At 63.7% G+C, this 19,415-nt stretch overlaps 4 protein-coding genes across 10 annotated transcripts; 2 read left to right on the top strand and 2 right to left on the bottom strand.

Moving 5' to 3' along the window:
• Nucleotides 1-606: 606 nt before the first annotated feature.
• Nucleotides 607-7,393, bottom strand: ENO3 (enolase 3). 5 transcript variants are annotated; one of them, XM_059148272.1, is made up of 12 exons: nt 7,259-7,393; nt 4,587-4,673; nt 4,237-4,332; nt 4,002-4,060; nt 3,733-3,802; nt 3,274-3,407; nt 2,196-2,418; nt 1,893-2,090; nt 1,513-1,714; nt 1,027-1,135; nt 851-909; nt 607-759 (listed from the first exon to the last, which is right to left on the bottom strand). In XM_059148272.1, the coding sequence occupies exons 2-12, from the start codon at nt 4,669-4,671 to the stop codon at nt 690-692; spliced, it is 1,305 nt and encodes a 434-aa protein (XP_059004255.1). In that variant the 5' UTR covers nt 4,672-4,673; nt 7,259-7,393; the 3' UTR covers nt 607-689. The 5 variants fall into 5 exon arrangements, with proteins under 5 accessions (XP_059004255.1, XP_059004253.1, XP_059004251.1 ...); XM_059148270.1 differs by lacking the exon at nt 7,259-7,393 and adding an exon at nt 6,549-6,687; XM_059148268.1 differs by lacking the exon at nt 7,259-7,393 and adding an exon at nt 5,912-6,438.
• Nucleotides 7,394-7,612: 219 nt separating this feature from the next.
• PFN1 (profilin 1) lies at nt 7,613-10,372 on the top strand. Its single transcript, XM_059148289.1, has 3 exons — nt 7,613-7,886; nt 9,224-9,416; nt 10,014-10,372. The coding sequence occupies exons 1-3, from the start codon at nt 7,755-7,757 to the stop codon at nt 10,109-10,111; spliced, it is 423 nt and encodes a 140-aa protein (XP_059004272.1). The 5' UTR covers nt 7,613-7,754; the 3' UTR covers nt 10,112-10,372.
• Nucleotides 10,373-10,809: 437 nt separating this feature from the next.
• RNF167 (ring finger protein 167) lies at nt 10,810-14,669 on the bottom strand. 2 transcript variants are annotated; one of them, XM_059148275.1, is made up of 9 exons: nt 14,534-14,669; nt 14,375-14,455; nt 13,083-13,208; nt 12,891-12,978; nt 12,609-12,699; nt 12,291-12,396; nt 12,046-12,139; nt 11,404-11,484; nt 10,810-11,323 (listed from the first exon to the last, which is right to left on the bottom strand). In XM_059148275.1, exons 1-9 carry the CDS (start codon nt 14,615-14,617, stop codon nt 11,022-11,024), a joined length of 1,053 nt encoding a protein of 350 aa, XP_059004258.1. In that variant the 5' UTR covers nt 14,618-14,669; the 3' UTR covers nt 10,810-11,021. The 2 variants fall into 2 exon arrangements, with proteins under 2 accessions (XP_059004258.1, XP_059004259.1); XM_059148276.1 differs by lacking the exon at nt 13,083-13,208.
• SLC25A11 (solute carrier family 25 member 11) lies at nt 11,692-18,184 on the top strand. 2 transcript variants are annotated; one of them, XM_059148273.1, is made up of 8 exons: nt 11,692-12,002; nt 16,257-16,409; nt 16,490-16,696; nt 16,874-16,964; nt 17,053-17,143; nt 17,224-17,323; nt 17,403-17,454; nt 17,564-18,184. In XM_059148273.1, the coding sequence occupies exons 1-8, from the start codon at nt 11,707-11,709 to the stop codon at nt 17,717-17,719; spliced, it is 1,146 nt and encodes a 381-aa protein (XP_059004256.1). In that variant the 5' UTR covers nt 11,692-11,706; the 3' UTR covers nt 17,720-18,184. The 2 variants fall into 2 exon arrangements, with proteins under 2 accessions (XP_059004256.1, XP_059004257.1); XM_059148274.1 differs by lacking the exon at nt 11,692-12,002 and adding an exon at nt 15,472-15,705.
• Nucleotides 18,185-19,415: the final 1,231 nt, after the last annotated feature.

Raw genomic sequence — 19,415 nt, 5'->3', positions numbered from 1 at the left:
CAGTTTGACCCAATGTCCCGGTTTGTTTGGCCAGAGAAAGGTGGGTCCCAAGGAGGAAGAGGATTCTAGGTCGAACAGTATAAAATGCGTGTGCCGGCCAGGCACGGCCAGACGCCGCCACTTTCCTGGGGGAGGTTTACAGGCGATCACATTGAAAGTGTGCACTCGCTGAGCACAAAGGGCCCACGGCTTTGGCTCCTGGTCTCTCCGGTCAGGGAGGCTCTCTGTGTCTCGGTTTCCTCACACGTAGGATGGGGAGGGAAACCTAACCCTTTGACAGCACTGGTTTACAGATGTCAAGTGTCTACAAGGGTGCCCGATGCTGAAAGCTTCGGGAGCACGAGCCCTCGGACTCCGACCCACAGTGCACCCCGCGGGTAGAAAGACAGATCCGAGGGAGCCTCCCCTCACAGGGCGCTCAGACCCCAGGCCCCCGCCCTGCTTCCACCCGCCTCCTTCAGAAGTGTGAGCTCGTCCCTCCCCTTCCTCTGGGTCCCAGCAGGTCATCTGCGTGTTCCTCCCTTCCTGCCCCACCTCTCCACCTCCAGGCGTGGCCAAGCCAGAGACCAGCATCCCCTCAGTCCCACCAAGGAGCAGGCCACTGTCTTGCTTGCCACCAGCATTTATTTCCGTGGGGAAAGGCTTGAAGGCCTGGATGGGTCCCGGGGGGGCTCGGGGCCTACAGCTTCTCACTTGGCCTTCGGGTTGCGGAACTTGCGTCCAGCAAAGACAGCCTTGTCCCCGAGAGCCTCCTCGATCCTAGAAGGCAGGCCAAGTTAAAGCTGCGCCTCCCAACCCCACCGCCCCAGGCCCCCCACATCCAGGCCCGCTGTGCACCACACCACCATACCTCATGAGCTGGTTGTACTTGGCCAGGCGCTCTGAGCGGCAGGGGGCACCCGTCTTGATCTGGGGAGGAAAGGGGGGTTGCGTGTGGCTGGTAGTGGGAGCGGCCTGCAGGGGCATCCAACCCAGGCAGGAAACTGGGGACCCCAAGAAGGCCCGTCAGACACTTGGGAGCTGTACCTGCCCCGTGCAGAGCCCCACAACGAGGTCGGCGATGAACGTGTCCTCGGTCTCCCCAGAGCGGTGGCTCACCATCACTCCCCAGCCATTAGACTGAGCCAGCTTGCAGCTGGGCGGGGAGGAAACTCAGTAAGATCGACCGGGGCCTCAGAGGGAAAGCCCAGGGCACAGTGGGGCTCTCCCCTTTGGTTTGGGGCAATGGGCTCTTGGCGGGGAGGGGAATGACTAAGTTCCTTGGGAAGCAGGAGAGAAGGGGAGAATCTCGATTTCGAGCGGGAGCTCCTGAGATACTGGTGGGAAGGAAAGGCAGAATCTGGGGGAGGAACCCAGCAGGCTGAAGGTGGGGCACAAGCAGGGTCGCTGGGGCAAAAGCTCTGGGGCCGGGAGGGTGGGACGGGGCAGGAGCTGGGGGACCTCAGATGTGGCTGGACAGGCAGAGTCGGGGCTGGGGAGGCTGCGGCTGCCCGGGGGCCGGGAGGCACTCACGCCTGGATGGACTCGGTCACAGAGCCGATCTGGTTGACCTTCAGCAGCAAGCAGTTGCAGGCCTTCTTCTCGATGGCCTGGGCGATCCTCTTAGGGTTGGTGACTGTGAGGTCGTCCCCCACAATCTGGATGTTAACTCCCGAGAGGAATGAGGTCCAGGTGGCCCAGTCATCCTGGTCAAAGGGATCCTCGATAGAGACCACTGGTGAGTGGGGGGGAGAACCGGTTAAAGACCGGAGGGGCCTCGCGGGGCACAGGCCGGGAGAGCCCAGAGGGGATTTCGGCAGGCTTTAGGAGCCGCAGAGGTGCCCCAGTCCCCGTGCTGGGCCTGTGCCGGGGTCCCAGGCAGGAGCGACAGCACGGCTGGAGGGGGGTCTCACCAGGATAGTTCTTAATGAAGTTCTTATACAGCTCTCCCAGCTTCTCCCCAGTGATGTGCCGCGCGGGGTCGTCGGGGGACTTGAAGTCGAGGTCGTACTTCCCGTTGCGATAGAACTCGGATGCTGCCACGTCCATGCCGATGACCACCTTGTCTGGGTAGCCAGCCGCCTGGATGGCCGTCTTCAGCAGCTCCAGGGCTGGGGAAGGGACAACAGGGGACCTGAGGGTCCGGGTTCACGGTCCCTGCAGCCCCTCCTCCGCGGGGACGCGGGGGCGCTGCCCCTCAGAGCGCTCACACTGACCCTCATTGTTCTCCAGGATGTTGGGTGCGAAGCCGCCCTCATCACCCACGTTGGTGGCATCCTTTCCGTACTTGGCCTTGATGACCCCCTTGAGGTGGTGGTACACCTCCGCGCCAATGCGCATGGCTTCCTTGAAGGAGCTGGCCCCCACGGGCAGGATCATGAACTCCTGCATGGCCAGCTTGTTGCCGGCGTGCGAGCCCCCATTGATGACATTGAAGGCCTGGCAGGGGGAGGGAGGGGAGGGCAGCTCAGACCCGGGCCAGCTGGGAGGGTCCAGCTGGAAGCCCGGCGTCCCGAATCCCCAGCTGCAGGGTCTAGAGTGAGCAATCTGACTTCTCAGGGTCTCTCTCCTTGTTTCTATAAGACGGGAGTACCACCCGCTTTCCCGCAGGGTCTTAAGCTCAAAATCAAACAGACTGGAAACGAGGCCTCCGGGGGTGCCTGGTCTGTGACAGCCAGTGGCGCCGCTGCGGAACCTTCCGTGGGGTCCGTGAGCTCGCTCCCTGCATTAGCGAGGTCCTGTCATCACTCCCACTTTACAGACGAGGAAAACGAGGCAGAGAGTGCAGTTAGGCAACCTCCTCTAAGATCCGTGAGCAAACAGGCAGAGCCGGCTGCCTCCAGGACAGCCTGCGCAGGGAAAGCACCGTCGGGGCTTAAACCAGGGGCCTGTGTTTGATAAAGATTAAAGGAGATGGAGACGCCAGACCCTTGGCCTGAAGCAGCTGTCCATCTGACCCGCGGACTGGGGTACAGGGCACAGTGAGCCGTCCCAGTTAGCACCAAGCCCAGCACTGGAATGCGAAGGAACATGGGGCAGCGGGGAGGGTGAACGGGGGGGGGGGGGGGGGGGGAGGGGGTTTAGGTCCAGAGAAAGCATCGGAAAGGCTTAATGGGAGGCTGGGATTGTGGGAAAGAGGGAGGGGCCAGGCCGCAGCTCAAGAGGTTCCCTTTCAGGAAACTGTTCCCTCGGAGCTGGGTCTCGAAGCTAGACTTTCCAGGGGCTGCTGCTGCGCAGCTCCCTTGGTGGGGTGGCCCCGTCACTGTGGCGTGGGGCGAGGGCAGCTGTACTCACAGGAACCGGGAGGACCAAGTCTGGGTTCCCGGCCAGGTCTGCAATGTGTCGGTAGAGAGGGACCCCCTTCTCCGCCGCGCCAGCCTTGCACACGGCCAGGGAGACGCCCAGGATGGCATTGGCCCCAAACTTGGCTAGAGGAAGCAAACACAAAATAAGGGTGAGGGCTTCTCCCCCATGGCTTGGGGTCACCCCAGGGAGCATTGGAAGGCCAAAACACTGGGCACGAAGGGTGTGCTAAGAGCGGTCTCCCCCAGGAGCCCCCGCCCCAGGGGAATGTGTCAGCTTCAGGCCTGGCGGTGGGCAGGCACCAGGAAATGCCTATGGAGTGAGTACAAATCCAGCCAGCCACGGTGTGCCCTAAATCATGGGATGCAGAAGTAATCCTAACCAGGCCTCCAGCCTGGGGTCCCTCCCACCCCTGCCACATCCCGTCCCTTCCCCGGGCCTTCCACTCACACTTATTCTCCGTCCCATCCAGCTCGATCATAAATTTGTCAACTTTTTCTTGATCCACAACGCTTAGTTTCTGGAAGGAGAGGTTGGGGGGCAGGGGATGGGGGGCAGAGGTCATGTTTGTCAGGAGTCAGAGCATACGCTGTGGGAAGAAGTACAGGTATTTGGGGGAGACGATGGACGGGTGGTCTGGTGAAGCAAGGCCTCTCTCAGGCTTGAGCTTCGGGGGTGGGGGCACAGGGGCATGGTAGGGGCAGCAAGCTCCCTCTTGCCTTTTCCAGCAGAGCGGGACCTAGGGTCTTGTTGATGTGTTCCACGGCCTTCAGGACCCCTAGAGAAGCCGGGGGGCGGGGCGTTCAAAACTCTGATTCATTCAGGCCTCTTCCCATAGATCCCAGCTTCTCAAGCGCGCTGGGTTCCAGTCCTCCACATCCCACGAAGCTGCTGAGTGCCCAGGTCCTGACCCCACCCGCACACGGAGGCTCGTCCCCCATCACTTTCCCTCACCTTTCCCCAGGTAGCGGGATTTGTCTCCGTCTCTCAGTTCCAGGGCCTCATAGATGCCCGTGGAAGCTCCGCTGGGCACAGCTGCTCGGAATCGGCCTGGGTGGGTTGAAGGGGAAGGTTACACACAGTCCCCTGCACCCTCAAAGGGCCAGAGTATGCTCTCGGAGCTCAGGGCCAGGGGCTGGTGCAGAGGGAGACTCCTGCTTCTCCACCCTGGGGAGCCAGGCTGGAAGAACTCTAGGGAAGGGGATCCCAGAGAAAGGAGAGGATATTGGGCAGAACTGGGGGGTGGGGAAAGAACCCCCCAGGCCAGGGTCTTGAGGCAAAGCCACGCCAGGGGCCTGTGTTACCCTTGGCTGTGTGCAGGTCCACTTCTACTGTGGGGTTGCCCCTGGAGTCCAGGATTTCCCGGGCAAAGATCTTCTGCATGGCCATGGCTGCAAGACAGGAGGTGTGACTGCGTGTGGACAGCTGATCCCTGAAGGAACCCGAAATCCCTTGCCCTTTAAGAGTCTTCCCCACCCCAAGAAGGCAGGTGCGGGAGCTAAAAATATCCCACAAAAAGGTCACAGACCAAAGAGGCTGGCACAGCCCCCCCCAGAACAGCTCCTGTTCCACCCCTATCCTAGGGATCCAGGGGCCTCTCCTTTAACTGCGCCCTCTGCACGGCTCCCCAGGCCCTCATGGACCCCTATGGCCCGCAGAGGTGCCCTGAGGCCCTCTCCCTCACCTGTCTGCTGGGGCAATCGGTCCTCAGACCGAGCTTGCTAGCGCTTGGACCCTCTCCTGCTATGCTGGTTTTCTTCTTCCTGCTCCTTGGTCTCCTCTAAATCCGTGGCGACCCCAAATTCCCCATCTGGCTCCAACCCTCACTCCCCTTCATATACCTCTCTCCGCGGTCTGGCTCCCTGCCCTGGGCACCCCCCATCCTGCTTGCTCCAACCCTTCCATGTCTTTCTCAAGCACCCCCAGTCCTGAGAGGAAGAGAAGCTGACAGCTTCCCCACTTTGTCCAAATCAGCACCACCCTTCCCCACCCCCATCCTCTGAAACTGGAGGATTCACCAGACCTGGGATGTCTTCGAGAGGGGATCAGGGTGAGCTCCGAGTCTAGGTGGCAGCTGGGACAGTGTCAGCTCACCCCCTCTCAGGCTGGGCATTTATCCCCTAAGCACCCTGTGCCCCAGCCAGCCCCGCCTCTCCCCCTCTCCATCCTCCCCCTCCACCCTGGGCTGGCAGCCAAGTGCCCACTACAGCCGAAAGCAGCAGCCTTCGGTCTGGGGCCCCGGGCACCTGCCCCCTTCCCAAAGGTCAATGACTACTCCTCCTTCCTCTCTGTCCCCCAATAAAAGCCCCAACTTTTAATTCCAGCGCTGGGGAGGTGCAGGGAAGGGCCTTCAGATCGGGGGGTCTCTGCTCTCACCAGGATTATATTCCCCTTTTGCAAAGGTTAAAGAGGGACTAGTGCCCTTTAGTAAAGGCCAGGGGTAACCTGAACCCTGCTGGGCTGGGGAGGGGGCATGGAAGAGGGGCTGCAGAACTGACATCCACACATGCTCAGCTCACTGGGCAGGCGCCCGGCCGCCTCTGCCCTCCCTTGGAGGAGGGGCCGGGGTCCCGGGCAAGCGCTGTGATCTCAAATGGAATCTCCCACTCGGAAAGCGAGAGGGTCTCACCTCTCAGGGTCCTCATGGCGGCCTCTCTGGGCCCCACCCCGGCTCGCGCCCGCTAGGGGGTGGGGGAGGGGGCAGGGAGCCGAATTTAGACGGGCTCTCAGACTTGGCGCGGCTCCCTACTGATAGCGCTGGGCCAGCACTTGTCGCCCCGGGTGCGGAGCGGCAGCCAGGAGCCCCTTTCCCCGCCGACCGCGGGCGCCTCGGAGCGCGGCCCCAGCCCAGCCGTGAAAGAGGTTCCTCAGCGGGGCGCAAAATGAATGGCGGGAGGAGGGGTGGCCCCTGCGCGCCTCTGAGCCTGGCGCGAATCTGGGGGGCCGCAACTCGGGTACAAGCCCGCGGGCCCCTGGGGGCTCGTCACCTCCCCCGCCCTGTCCACGGCCCCGGCCCCGGCCCGGGCCGCGCCCTCCCGGAGCGCTCCAGCCGGGGTTCCGGGCGCGGCGTGCCAGAGTTCAGGAGCCGGCGGGCGAGGAGCGCCGCCACGTGCCCGAGCGCTGCCCCACCCGGCAGCCCGGTGACTCAGCCGCGCGGCTGTCGAGGAATGGGCCCGGGGGGCGTCGGGGGCCGGGGGCGACCGGCGGGACGCCCCTCTCCCAGGGCCGGAAGCGGCCCAGCCCCGCGGCTGCGCGGGCGATTTCACCTGGTCGGTGGTGGGGACCCCGGGCGCCCCTCCCCGCCGGGACGTGGGCGCGCACGACTTCTCAGCACAAGTTTCACAGAAAAGAAAGAACGAACCTGAGGGGCCCGAGCGGGAGGGGACTTTCCCCTTCTCGGAAAAGTTGCAAAGCCTGCAAACCCCCGGTGTTCTTCCGCCCGGAAAAGTAGTCCCGCCCCCGTCTCCCGCGCCCAGTGACCTCTGCCGCACCGGGCCAAGGGGCACAGCCGGTGACCCGAGTGTGTGTGTGTGTTGGGGGAGAGGCCGGGCGGGGCCGGAATGCGGGGCCAAGGCCTGCCTGGGGGCTGGAGCTGCCCCGGCTTGTGCCCCTCGGGCAGATCCTGGGGACACGAGTGGCCCCCGGTGGGCGCCTTCAAGTCCGGCCCCGGCCACCTCCCCCCGGGCTCCCGCACTTCTGAATAAAACCGACGGGCAGCAGCGGGCCCGCGCGCGCTGCGCCCCCGCCCTTTCCGCCCAGCGGGAGACACGTCCCCGGCCCGCCCGCCCGCCTCTGCGGGGGGTTCCGTGGCGCGCGCGCGCCGGCCCCGCGAGCCGCCGGCCCCAACCGCTCCGCGCCCTCCCGCCCGGCTCGGCTCCGCGCAGGCGCAGGCGCAGGCGCCGCCGCCGCCGCTCCTGCCCTCCGGCGGAGGTGGGGGAAGGGGGAGCCGGTCCGTTTAACCCTGCGCGCCCCGCACCCGCCTCCACCGCGCGGCTCGCGGCTCGCCGATTAGCCTTCCCTCCACTTCCATGCCCGCCTCGGGCTCGCCGCCTTCCCCGACACAGGCGTCTCACGGATTTTCGGGGCGAAGCGGGGCTAGCCCTGACCCTAAGTGCCCCCGCCGCTGCCGCCCCCCATCCTTTCACAGGGTTTTCCACCCAACTCTGGAAATTTTGCAATAGGGGGAGGGATTTTTAAAATCGCCTTTGCAAAGTTCGGTCTCTGGGCAGGCGGGGGGGAGGGAGGGAACGGGGAGCAGGCCCCGCCCCCCGCCCTTTGCAAATAAAAATCCGGGGGGGGGGGAGGAGCAGGAAGTGGCGGTGCGAGGGCTGCTGCACAGCCGAGCGGAGCCGCGGTCCGGACGGCAGCGCGCGCCCCGAGCTCTCCGCCTCCCCCTGCCCGCCAGCCCGAGGCCCCCGAGCCCAGCCCGCCGCCCCAGCAGCAGCGCCGAGAGCAGTCCCCGCAGCAGCGCCATGGCCGGGTGGAACGCCTACATCGACAACCTCATGGCGGACGGGACCTGTCAGGACGCGGCCATCGTGGGCTATAAGGACTCGCCCTCCGTCTGGGCCGCCGTCCCCGGGAAGACCTTCGTCAACATCACGGTAGTGCGAGGCCCTCGTGCCCCGGAGCACCGGCCGGCGCGGACGCGGAGAGGGAGGGACCCGGGTGGGGGCGGGCGCGGACCGCGACCGGGTCCTCGCCCTGGAGGCGGTGCCGATGGCGGCCGCACGTGAGCGGGCCCCCCGCGGCCCCGAGACCCGCGCCCCGGGGCGGCGGCGCCCATCCCTCCCGCTCCCCGCGACGGGGCGTTACATCCGGGGCACAGGGCGGGGAGGGGCGCGCCGCCCGGTGCGGAGGCCCACTTCCGCCTCGGCCAGGGCGGGGCGGGCGCGGGCACCGGCCGGCGCTGGGGGGACCCCCGGCCCCGCTTCCGGCGGCCGGCTCGCACCCCGCCACCATTGTTCCCGCTGCGGGCCGCGGGAGGTCGCCGCGCTCGCTCGGGGCTCCCCGCGCCCCCGGCTTTCTGAGAGAGGGCGAGGCCGCCCCACGCCCCCCGGGGTCGGCTGTGCGCCCCGCGCCCCGGGCAGGCCCGTCCCGGAAGTCCCCGCGCCCGCCCTTCCCGCCATGCGGCAAGGCCCGCGGCGGGGTAACTTTGTGAGAAGTTGGAGGCCGCGCGAGTGAAGGAATGAGGGATGAGGGCTGCCGGCCCCATCACCACCTCCCTGTCCGCGCTGCCCGGAAGTGGGGAGGGGGAGCGGAAGTTCGGGAGGGGGGGGAAGGGGATTTCCGGGCGGGAGGGGACCGGATGTGGGGGTTTGGGGTGTTAGGGGGAGGGGGGAGAGGCTCCCTGGGGTGTCTGGACCTGGTTGCGGGGTGGCCGCCTCTGGCCCCTTGCCCCCTTCCCAAGTTTTCCAGCTGCCCCGGAAAGCCCCCCGGGATCTGCTCCCTCCTATCGGGGCACCGCTACCTGGACCCAGACCCTAAGTCACCAGGAGACCCAGGCGTCCGGGCCCCTAGCAACTCCTGCAGAACCTTTGACCAAATAAGGGCAAAGTTGCTTCTCCTGCTTCGCCCGCCCCCTCCCTTCCCCTCTTCGCTTCTGCTTTTCCTGAAGGAGAGTGGTGTGCATCCAAAGGCTCCCCATTCCATGCCTGGCCACTCTGCTCCCTGGCTTTTAGCTCCCTTTATTTCTTGGGTTTGCTTTTCCTATTAAGTGAGATCGAGGCGTCCAGAGGAACGTGTCGTTTCTCTGTAAGCATTTCCTAGGTTTGCCCCGACGCTCAGCAGGTCCTCTTTAGAGGTTCTCAAATCCCGGAGATGTGCACAGAGCAGGGGACATAGAGCCCCCTCTGGGGGGAGGTGTGGAGGGCGGGTGGGTCCTTGAAGCCGGTGGGAACCTCGTTGTACTAACCTGATGGCTGCCCCTTTCCCTTTCCAGCCAGCTGAGGTTGGTGTCCTGGTTGGCAAAGACCGGTCAAGTTTTTTCGTGAACGGGCTGACACTTGGGGGCCAGAAATGTTCTGTTATCCGGGACTCACTGCTGCAGGATGGGGAGTTTACCATGGACCTTCGTACCAAGAGCACCGGTGGAGCCCCCACTTTCAACATCACTGTCACCATGACTGCCAAGAGTGAGTTTCTGGCTCTTAACCTTTTCCCAGCTCTGGGATCCCTCCTGTACCTCCTGTTAGTCTTTTGGGTTCTTCCTGTGCGGCTCCCCAGGAGGAGGGGATCAAACCAGCCTGCTGGATGCTGGGACTCTGGATTGTTCCTTCAGTTCTCAGTTCCTCCTCTCGAAATGTAAAGAAGTTGAACTGTATTACCTCTTAAGTTCCTTCCTGCCCCTGAACCTTTTCAAAGGGGAAACCCTGTTTTCTTGGGAGAGGTAGACGGGGTGGCCAGAAGTTGGCATTTAGCTGTCTTTTGAACTCTTTTGTTAAGATGTGACGTGGCAGGCTCCACCGGGTTATTTCTAGCCTGAGTCCCAGGCACCAACCTGCCAGCCTCGGCCCCTGAATTTTAGTGGAGCCCTCTCCAGCTCCAAGCTTGATTTCCCCCTCTTGAAAAGCCCTATTGTTCCAGAGTGACTGACAGCCTGCCTGTGGTTGGGGGGGGGTGCTGGGAGAGAGGCGGTTGGGTTACAGCCCCAGGGCTGGACAGCTGCTCAACAGCTGGCAGGGGGTGGAATTGTGACACCTGGGTCCCAGCCTCCTTTCTCTTTTCTCCAGCGCTAGTCCTGCTGATGGGCAAAGAAGGTGTCCACGGTGGTATGATCAACAAGAAATGTTATGAAATGGCCTCCCACCTGCGGCGTTCCCAGTACTGACCTCGTCCGTCCCTGCCCCCCACCACTCCCCACGGCTTTTGCACCCCTGTCCTTCCCAGACGCACACATACACCATTTTTATTTTTTGGGCCATTACCCCACACCCCTTATTGCTGCCAAAACCACATGGGCTGGGGGCTGGGGCTGGATGGACAGACACCTCCCCCTACCCAAACTCCTCCTGTGTGTGGTTGGAAAACTTTTTTTGTTTTTTGGTTTTTTTTTTTTTTTTTTTCTGAATAAAAAAGATTCTACTAACAAGGTGCTGTGTGGTTTGGCCTGGGGGTCAGGATAGACCGCCCCGTGACCCTTTGGCTTAAAAGAGGGTTGAGGGCATAAGAGGGTCTAGGAACTTGGGCTTCCTCGAGTCCTGCCCTGGGGTAAGCACCTGCCCGGGTGGGCCAGCCCTTATGCGGTGGCATTTCCGACGTCCTCAGGTGCTCTAGCTGAATTGGTAGTTGATGGGAGTCTTCCAGACCAGAGAATGGGTTCAGGCCTGCGGGCAAGGCAGGGCCGGTTGAATCATCCCCATATGGGTGGGGCTCCCCCTCTCTGAGTCACAGTAAATGCCTGCCGGGGCTGTCCCCATGGCTACAGGTTCTTCTCTTTCAGCACACCCCTGCCCCTTTATGGCAAAAAAAAGAGGGGGGGGGTCGATTCCCCAAAAAGGAGTGCATGTGTGTGAGAATGATCTCACCTTTCCTTAGTTCACAAAAACTTTATTGACCCAGTAAGTGAAGACCCAGTCCCTCTCCAGACCCAACCCCCTCAAAAGGATGGGGTTGAGGGAGGGAGAAACCTGGGGTGGAAATGCCCCCCATCCCTCAACACAGAAAACTGAGCGAGGATGAGAGGCTGTGCAAATAGGTCATGGGAGGGGTGCATGGCGGGGGTGGGGGTCAGGGAACTATTAGACCAAGATGGTAGCTGAAGAGGAAGGGGGTGCGGGTGGGGGATCTGTTGAAGACCCAGGCAGAACAGGAGAGGTTGGAGCTAGGGAGCCAAAGGAGGCAGGTGGCGTGGGGCTGGGGCCCAGAAGCGGGGTCCGCTCTGAGGCAGGGTGGTCCCTTGGCTCCCCTTCCTCATCACCCTCTTGCCCCTGAGTCTCGTCCTCGTCTTCATCCCCTGGCCCACGGTGCACAGGCTGCTTGCAGATGGGACATGTCTTCCGGGTCTGGGTGAGCCAGGGGTCCACGCAACGGCTGTGGTAGGCTGAGAGATGGGGCGGGGGTGAGGGGGGTGAGGCACCTGCTGGGGAGGCTCGGGGCGGGGCCAGGAAGGGAGGGTCTCACCATGAGCACAGGGAAGCACTCTCAGTTTGTCCCCGTCCTCATACTCATCCAGGCAGATGGCACACACATCATACTGGTCTCCTGGGACAGGAAGAAAGTCCTGTCACTGAGCCCTCCTGGACCAAGGCCCCCGAGAACTCTCGGAGTGGTGCCGCTGAACCCGCCAGATACCCTCCCTGGCCAGAGTAGGACCCGAAGAATCTGGGGTTAGGGAAGTGGGTTTCTGTGGGGGGAGTTGTACGGGTGGGGAGGTAGGGAGTGGAGGGGCGGAAGTGGTGGGGCAGGGCTTCTGCTTAGCCTTATATGGGCACTGGAGGCTCCAGGGCCTGGAGACCCAACCCCTCCTTACCTGTTTCTTCCTTCTCACACCAACTCCTCCCCACTGCTTCCGTCTTTCTGCTCTCAGCTCCCTTCCCGGCAAGGGCTGTCCTCCATCTCTCCCCCCAACTCTTGCATTTAACCACCTGTGCCTTCCACCTCCTGCTCTACTGTCCCAACCTCACTGCGCATGTAGGTGAAGAAAGAGAAAGCCGGCATCCCAGGCTGACACCTGCCATCCCTGCCTCTTGTCTCCCGAGCTCCAGCTCCTTTGGCACCAGGTGAGCCGTGGGAAAGGCCCCCAACTCTGCCCGAGCCTCTCACCTTTCCGATAGTCATGGGTAGGGATCTGCCTGAGCTGCTCTTTGGTCAGTCGATTCCGCTGGAGCCGCTTCCGGTGCTGGATACAACGGACTACCTGGGGAAGGGGGCGCGGGCGTGGGTTGATGTAGGGAACAAAACAGGGCAAATCCAGTACAACCCCCCCCCCCCACAACCTCCCACGCAGACCCAGTCTGGCTTTTAAACCCGCAGCTCTTGCCATCCGTCCCCCACCTCGAGCTACTCACCATCACTGCTCCCATGGCCAGAACCAGTAGGCCCACGATGCCTGTGAAGGGGATGAGGTAATAGCCCAGAGGAAAGCTGTTGTCTGGGACCAGAAGCACCCGAGCCCTGGGGAAAGGAAGGCCAGGATCAGAGGAGCAGGAAAGGCAAAGGGACAAAGTTAACATGCTGGATGGGGCCCACAGACGAGGATGGAGATGGGAGGAAAATCTCGAGGCACCGTGACAAGGATTGGAGGCTGAATGGCTAGGGCACAGAGGCGTGGGCTCCAGGTGGTCACAGAAGGGCTGGAGAGAGGGGAAAGGAGGGACGCGTCCTACCCCTTCTCGTAGACAAAGAGGGCACGCAGGTACTCGGAGCTCCTCTCCCCAATAAACACGGACGGGATCCAGATCTGCTGCTGGATTTCCTCTGCGGGGATCAGTGCGCGACGCTGCGAACCCAGCCCTCCGCTCTGCTCCATTGCTAACCCTGGCGCTCGGCTCTCCTGCTCTATCCTGCCCCAAGGACGGACTGTTCTCCCAAGCCGGCGGCCACACACCACCCATATCTCAGCCTGAGCTCTAGCGAAAACCCAGCTCGCCCAGGTGCCGCAGCCTCACCGCTATTCCACACCATGTTCAGAAGCTCGTTGGAGCCCACGTTGTGCACCACCGCTGCGCCATACCCCGCCTTCTGAGCATTCAGGACCTGGGGGACGAGGCAGGGGGTAAGGGGCCATCGTGGCCCTTGCCTCTTCGTGCCGGGTACCTCTGTCACCCTCAGCTCCCAGCTCCCACTGTGCATTCAGCAACCTTGAGGTCAAAGTTGCAGTCGAATCTTCGAAGCAGTGCGATAAAGACTGACCCGTTGACCGGGGCTGGGGGCGGAGGGGCAATGAGGCTGCAGGCATTGGCCGGCTGAGCCTCCACAAGGAAGCCCTGGGGAAGGAAGAGAAGCAAACAACAGTTGGATTCACCGCCCCACGGGGCCCCACCAAGCAGACTGGCTGCCCCGTGCTGTGCGCGTGCTGTCCCTCACTTTCTCACCCCTGAGCGTCCTACCTGAGTCAGAAGTCCACCTCCTGAAGAGGCAAGGACATCACAGGACACCCCTCGGCCAGGCCTCCCACCATCCCTCTCCCGTCCAGGAGAAGCTTCTACCCCACACTTGAAGCTAATTCAGATTCTGCCTTTCAGATTCTCAAATTATAAACTAAGTCTGCACTCGCCCAGGTCACTCCCTCTCCAGCTCCGTGTCCCATCCTCGTCTCCAGCACACACTTCCACAAAACACAGTCCCCTCTGTTAAGAAAACGGCCAAAGGCACCAAATGGAGCCACTTGTGCTAAGCCCGGGACCCAGACGGACTCCCTGAGTTAGTTCCAGCCTCCCCAGGAACGGAACTGAATGCAGCCCATCTGGAACCAGCGGGTCAGAACTCGCAGGGCCATCTGCCCAACAAGCCCCTGGCCATCTGCTGGAGCAAGAGAGTCTTGCCACGCTCAGCTCTAACTCGCATATAACTTACTTGTCCTGCCCCCTCGTGACCACCAAAGCCTCTCCCTTCTGCGCAACTCCAAGAAGCTCCATCCTGCCTCCCACAGGGGATGCTACCCGGCTCATGAACTGTTGGCCAGAGCCCACACGACCCTGAAGGTTCCCACACCTACAAGTGTCCTCTCTTTCCCGCGCTTGGTGATCCACCAACACCTAACGAACCAGCTCACGGACGCCGGGCCGGGGAGTGCTCGCCGGCCGGCGGTCCTCATGGTGAAGCACGTCAGCACTGCTTACCGGACCGGACTCTCCCCGAAACCCTGAGAAAACGCCTCTCACCCCATTTCCCAGGAAAACAAATCAAGCCGCGGGGAGGTCACGGAGTTCCCCGATGTTGTAAGACCCCGCTGGGAGCGGTGCTCTGCCCCCGCCGTCGCCCTCGTCCCCTTCCACGCCCCTCCAGGGCGCCCGCGGGGGACTCTGTCTTCCGCCTCCTCCAGGCTCTGAACCCACCCGGGACCGGGCTCCAAGCTCCAGCCCCGCAGGCGCAAGGCGAGGCTCCGCAAGCCCCTCCCCGGGAGAGAGAAGGTCTGGCGGGGGGCCCTCACCTGCAGGCCCTCCTGGCTCAGGCTGGCCCCGAAGAGAGCGGGTAGGTCCGCGAAGTCCATGCTGGCGTTGTGGTCCGAGGTCTGCGGGCGAGAGAGCCGTGTTCCCCGGCGCCGCGGCCCTGCACCCCGCCCCCGCCCCTCACCGGGCCCTCCACTCACCGCTCGGATGAGCCCCCGCGCGGGGGCCGCCCCCCACAGCACGGCGGCCACCACCACAGGAAGCGGGAAGGCCGCAGGGCGCATGGCAGCGGCGCGAGAGGCCGGGCAGGCCGCACCCCGTAGCAGGAGCAGAAGGGGGGCTTTGCGCCCTCCGCCCCTCCCTCAGGATCCCGGGGGTCCGACCACCCCCAGGCCCCGCTTCTCAGCTACATGGGGGCGCGGGGGAGGGGCCCCGAGTGCGGGCGTGCGGTGCCCAGCCCGGTCTGCGCGGCGGGGCGGGAGGCACTCAATGCGCCGCTCGTGGGTACAGGGACAGGACCGGGAACGGGGACCGCGGCAGGCACAGGTGACAGGAAAACTTCGGGCGGGGCGGGGGCGCTCCGGAGGCGGGACTTCCGGGCAGGTGCGCCGGCGTCCTCGCGGCCGGGGAAGGGCTTCCGGGAAGGAGTCCGGCGGCCTCCAGCCCTGGGCGCTCGAGAGGAAGGACTTCCGGTCCTAAAAGGGCCGTTCAGAGGAAGGTCAGGGCGGAGGGAATGCCTTTGCAGATGCAGCGAGCGCCGCACCCCAGAGAACGATCCAGTCCTTCCCCCCCATGCCCGCGACCTGGGAGCTGCCCGATTTAACAAACCTCTCGCCCTCTCCGGCCGCCGCCGCGGCTGCGGCACCTTCGGGTCTCGCGAGAGTCCTCCCCACGCTGTCACTCCCGCCGAGGAACGCCTGCTGCTCCTATCGCGAGAGAGCCCGCCCCCCTCCCGCCGGCTTCCCTAGCTCATTCTGTCTCGCGAGATCGCCTCACACTGTTTCTCCGCGAGTCCAATTCAGCGAAAAGTCTGGGTTTTGGCTTCCTAAACCAGCCACACCCCTTCCCGCAACACCTCCTCGAAGCCCCGCCTCCGGCACCGCCTTGCTCCCGGCGGCCTTTGCGCCGCGCGCCTGCGCCGGCTTCCAGCTGGGGCCGGCCCCGAGAGCCGGAGGGGCGTGCGCGCGCCCTCGGCCCTGTTGCGCGCGCGGTGTCACCTTGGGCGCGAGTGGGGCCGCTCGCGCACAGGACCCGGAGCCGAGGGCCCCTGAGCGGCGATGGCGGCCACGGCGAGTCCCGGGGCCGGCGGGGTAGACGGGAAGCCCCGCACGTCCCCTAAGTCCGTCAAGTTCCTGTTTGGGGGCCTGGCCGGGTAAGCTCAGGCCCCGGCGTCGGGAGGGAGGAGGAAGGGACGGCTGCGGGTCGGTGGCGGGGACCCGGGTTGGCACGGGGCCAGCGCGGTCCCAGGCATACGCCGAGGTCCTTGGTGGGCTGCCAGGACCTTTTCCCCCGTTGCGGGGCCCCTGCTGGGCTGCGTGCAGGCTCCTTGCACGGCCCGTCGGGCCACTTGAAATCCCCGCCCGGTACTCGGCTCTCCCGGGTCTTGTGGGGCTCCAGGTCCTTGCCCGGTTCCTGTTGGGCTGCGTGAATTTCCAGGTCAGGAGCGCCCGCCTCCTCTCTGGGGTGGGCTGCAGACCGCTCCAGGTCGTGCCTGACCCCGTGGAGCGGAGTGGAGCGCTTGCCGTTGCATGCCCCCCCCCACTGGACCTTTTCAGACCAGTGGCTCCTGGCACAGGCGGACACATACACACATAACCACCAGAGTTCTGGACACTTACTTAATCACGGGGCGGGCCTGGTGCTTGGTGGCCCCTCATTCCCAGGTTCCAGCGGGCCCTGGACTCCGCTTCTGTCTTCCTCCAGGATGGGAGCAACGGTGTTTGTGCAGCCGCTGGACCTGGTGAAGAACCGGATGCAGCTGAGCGGGGAGGGAGCCAAGACTCGGGAGTACAAGACCAGCTTCCACGCCCTCACCAGCATTCTGAGGGCAGAGGGGCTGAGGGGCATTTACACTGGGTACGGGGGAGTGCTGGTGGGAGAGGGAGGCTTGGCAGCTCCAGGCCCTGGCCTGACGCCCTGACCTCTTCACTCCCCAGGCTGTCGGCTGGCCTGCTGCGCCAGGCTACCTACACCACCACTCGCCTCGGCATTTACACAGTGCTGTTTGAGCGCCTGACTGGGGCAGACGGCACGCCACCTGGCTTTCTGCTGAAGGCCCTGATCGGCATGACGGCAGGTGCGACGGGTGCCTTCGTGGGCACGCCTGCCGAGGTGGCTCTTATCCGCATGACCGCCGATGGCCGGTGAGTTCCAGGTCTGAGTCTGCGCCAGCTTCGTTCTCTGGGATCTGGCGTCAGTGGACTGACTCCTTATCCCTGGTCTGGAGCAGCAGGGACGCCTGTGGTCTGACCCCCCTTTCTTTGTTCCTGTGGGGCAGGGTGGTCTATCCTGAGCTTGGCCTCTTCCTACCTTCCCACCAGGCTTCCTCCTGACCAGCGCCGTGGCTACAAAAATGTGTTTAATGCTCTGATTCGAATCGCCCGAGAGGAGGGGGTCCCCACGCTATGGAGGGTGAGTGAAGGGGCTGGAGACTTTGGGGGGGCAGGGGGCAGCTCTTGGCGGTCTCTGACACCACACCCCCCCATCCCACCCCCCACAGGGCTGCATCCCTACCATGGCTCGTGCTGTTGTGGTCAACGCGGCCCAGCTCGCTTCCTACTCCCAGTCCAAGCAGTTCTTACTGGACTCAGGTGAGCCCCAGAGCAGGGGCTTCCCAGCCTGGCCCAGGCCAGCTCCGCGCTGACTGCCACCCCTGCTTCACTTCCCCTAGGCTACTTCTCTGACAACATCCTCTGCCACTTCTGCGCCAGCATGATCAGCGGCTTAGTCACCACGGCTGCCTCCATGCCCGTGGACATCGTCAAGACCCGGTGAGTGTGCGGGCCGGCTCCTGGAGACAGACAGGAGGCCCCGCTCTGTGTGTCTCTCACGCCCCTGCCTCTCCTGCAGGATCCAGAACATGAGGATGATTGACGGGAAACCAGAATACAAGAACGGGCTGGTGAGGCAGTGGGGCTGGGGGCTCTGGGAGGGCATAGAGGGTGCTGGGGGAAACCGGCCATGGCCTTGGAAGCCAGGTCCTAGCCCCGATGCCCTGCCTACCTGTGCAGGACGTGCTGGTGAAGGTTGTCCGCTACGAGGGCTTCTTCAGCCTCTGGAAGGGCTTCACACCGTACTACGCCCGCCTGGGCCCGCACACCGTCCTCACCTTCATCTTCTTGGAGCAGATGAACAAGGCCTACAAGCGTGTCTTTCTCAGTGGCTGAGGCAGGCCAGGGGCCAGGGGCCCGGAGTGCCAGGGCTCCTGATCTGCCGCTGCTCCCACAGTCAGTGCACCCCTGTGGGCCTGGACTCTACTGCCCTGGGCCCCTCTATTTATTTGCCCTCCACGGTGTGGTTCTCTCCTCTGTGGCAAAGGACTCTGGTCTGTCCTACTCCTGCGTTCCCCTGCCTTGCTTGTCCAGATTCTCATGACCTCTCTGTCCCTGGCTGTGCGTCGACGGCTGGGGGAGCTGGGAAGCTGCCTCGAGCTTTCCGGCCTCCTCTTGGGCGTTAGTTTTGGGGCATGTAGGACAGCAGAAGATTCCCCCTTTTCGGTGGGTAAACCAAGGCAGGGCTGAAGGGACAGGAAGCGGCAGAAGCTGTCAGGATAGCCAGAAGGTCCGCAGCAGGAGGATGTGACTCTCCACCTCACTGAGGACGTGATCAATAAATTGGATTGATGACATCAACCCCAGATCTGGATAGTTGTGGTGGCGGGAGGGGAGGCAGCTGGACAAAGAGGCGGAGGCCCCAGGAACACAGCAGCTGGAGCTTTAAAGACAAGGTATTAAAGAGGAGGCACTTGCCCATTTTATGCAATCGCCAGGTCTGTCGGTCGGTCTTGGTGTGGCGGCACCCGACAGGTAAGGACAGCTGACACTCAGGTCCTGCCTGTTGATTCCTGGCCACCTGCTTAGAGGCAAGGCTCATCTTACAGAATCCCCAGGAAAGCCTCTGCGGCCTGGCGACTCAGAGGAGGGAGCAGGCTGAGCTGTGGGGGCAGATGCCCAGGGCCAGGAGGCTTGTGGGAACTTGGGGCGCCGGGGGCGTTGGCCAGAGACTTGATCTGAGCTCCACCCCACAGAGATTGATGTGTGCTTCCCAGGCTCTGCCTCGAGGAGCCCAAAACTCTCCTGGGGCATCAGAGGGCACAGCAAGGTCAACTGGAAGGAGGGCTGGGCAGCGTGAGGCCCAAAGTGGTCTGAGCCAGGCCAGGGGACAGGCAGGCAGCAGGTGGGAGCTGTCCCCTTGGCAGAGCCACCTCAGGAGGAGGAGAGGAGGAGCCCGGCAGCCCAGCGCGCCGGCTGGGACCTCCCGTGTCTGCCACTCCTCTTACCTATTCTGGACATTTGTCGGCCTGGGCCACAGTGGCCACTCTAAAACACCGGGAGCCTGGGTCTTGTCCTTAAGGGGTTCTAAGTCCAGAGGGGAAGATGACCCAGGGGCAGTGGGGGAGAGAGTGGAGAGTGGACCGTGGCAGGGTGACTTGGGGGCCCCGGCCCGGCTGGAGGAGAGAGCGCCGCTGGTGGCGGTCGTCAGATGGATGGGGCGGCATACCTGCCGGACTAGAGAGTGAAGTCTTGGAGGGGACTCCTGGGGTGGGGGGCAGTGCAGGGAACAGGTGATCTCGAAGCTTGCAGCCCCGGGAGCACAGGGGGAAAAGCCCCTACTGTAAGAAGTCAGCTGGGTGAGCTCATCGAAGCCCTTGCTGGCTGAGCTCTGGGTTTGTACTGTGCCCACGGGAGGCTTCCAAGCAGGACAGGTGTGGGCAGGTTTTCAGGTTCGTGCCATCCAGAGAAGTGGGGGGGTCTCGAGCTAGGAAGGCTCAGCTCTCATTCCTGTTCTCTGGGCCCCAGAGAATGGGGCCAGCCTTGGTTTGGGCTGGAGACCCTGCAGGAAAGACCGCCCACTCTGTGTGGT

Source organism: Mustela lutreola, chromosome 15, assembly GCF_030435805.1.
Source record: "Mustela lutreola isolate mMusLut2 chromosome 15, mMusLut2.pri, whole genome shotgun sequence".
Lineage (NCBI taxonomy): Eukaryota > Metazoa > Chordata > Mammalia > Carnivora > Mustelidae > Mustela > Mustela lutreola.
Note: the sequence above shows the minus strand (reverse complement) of the source record. Positions and strands in the feature narration are given on the sequence as shown.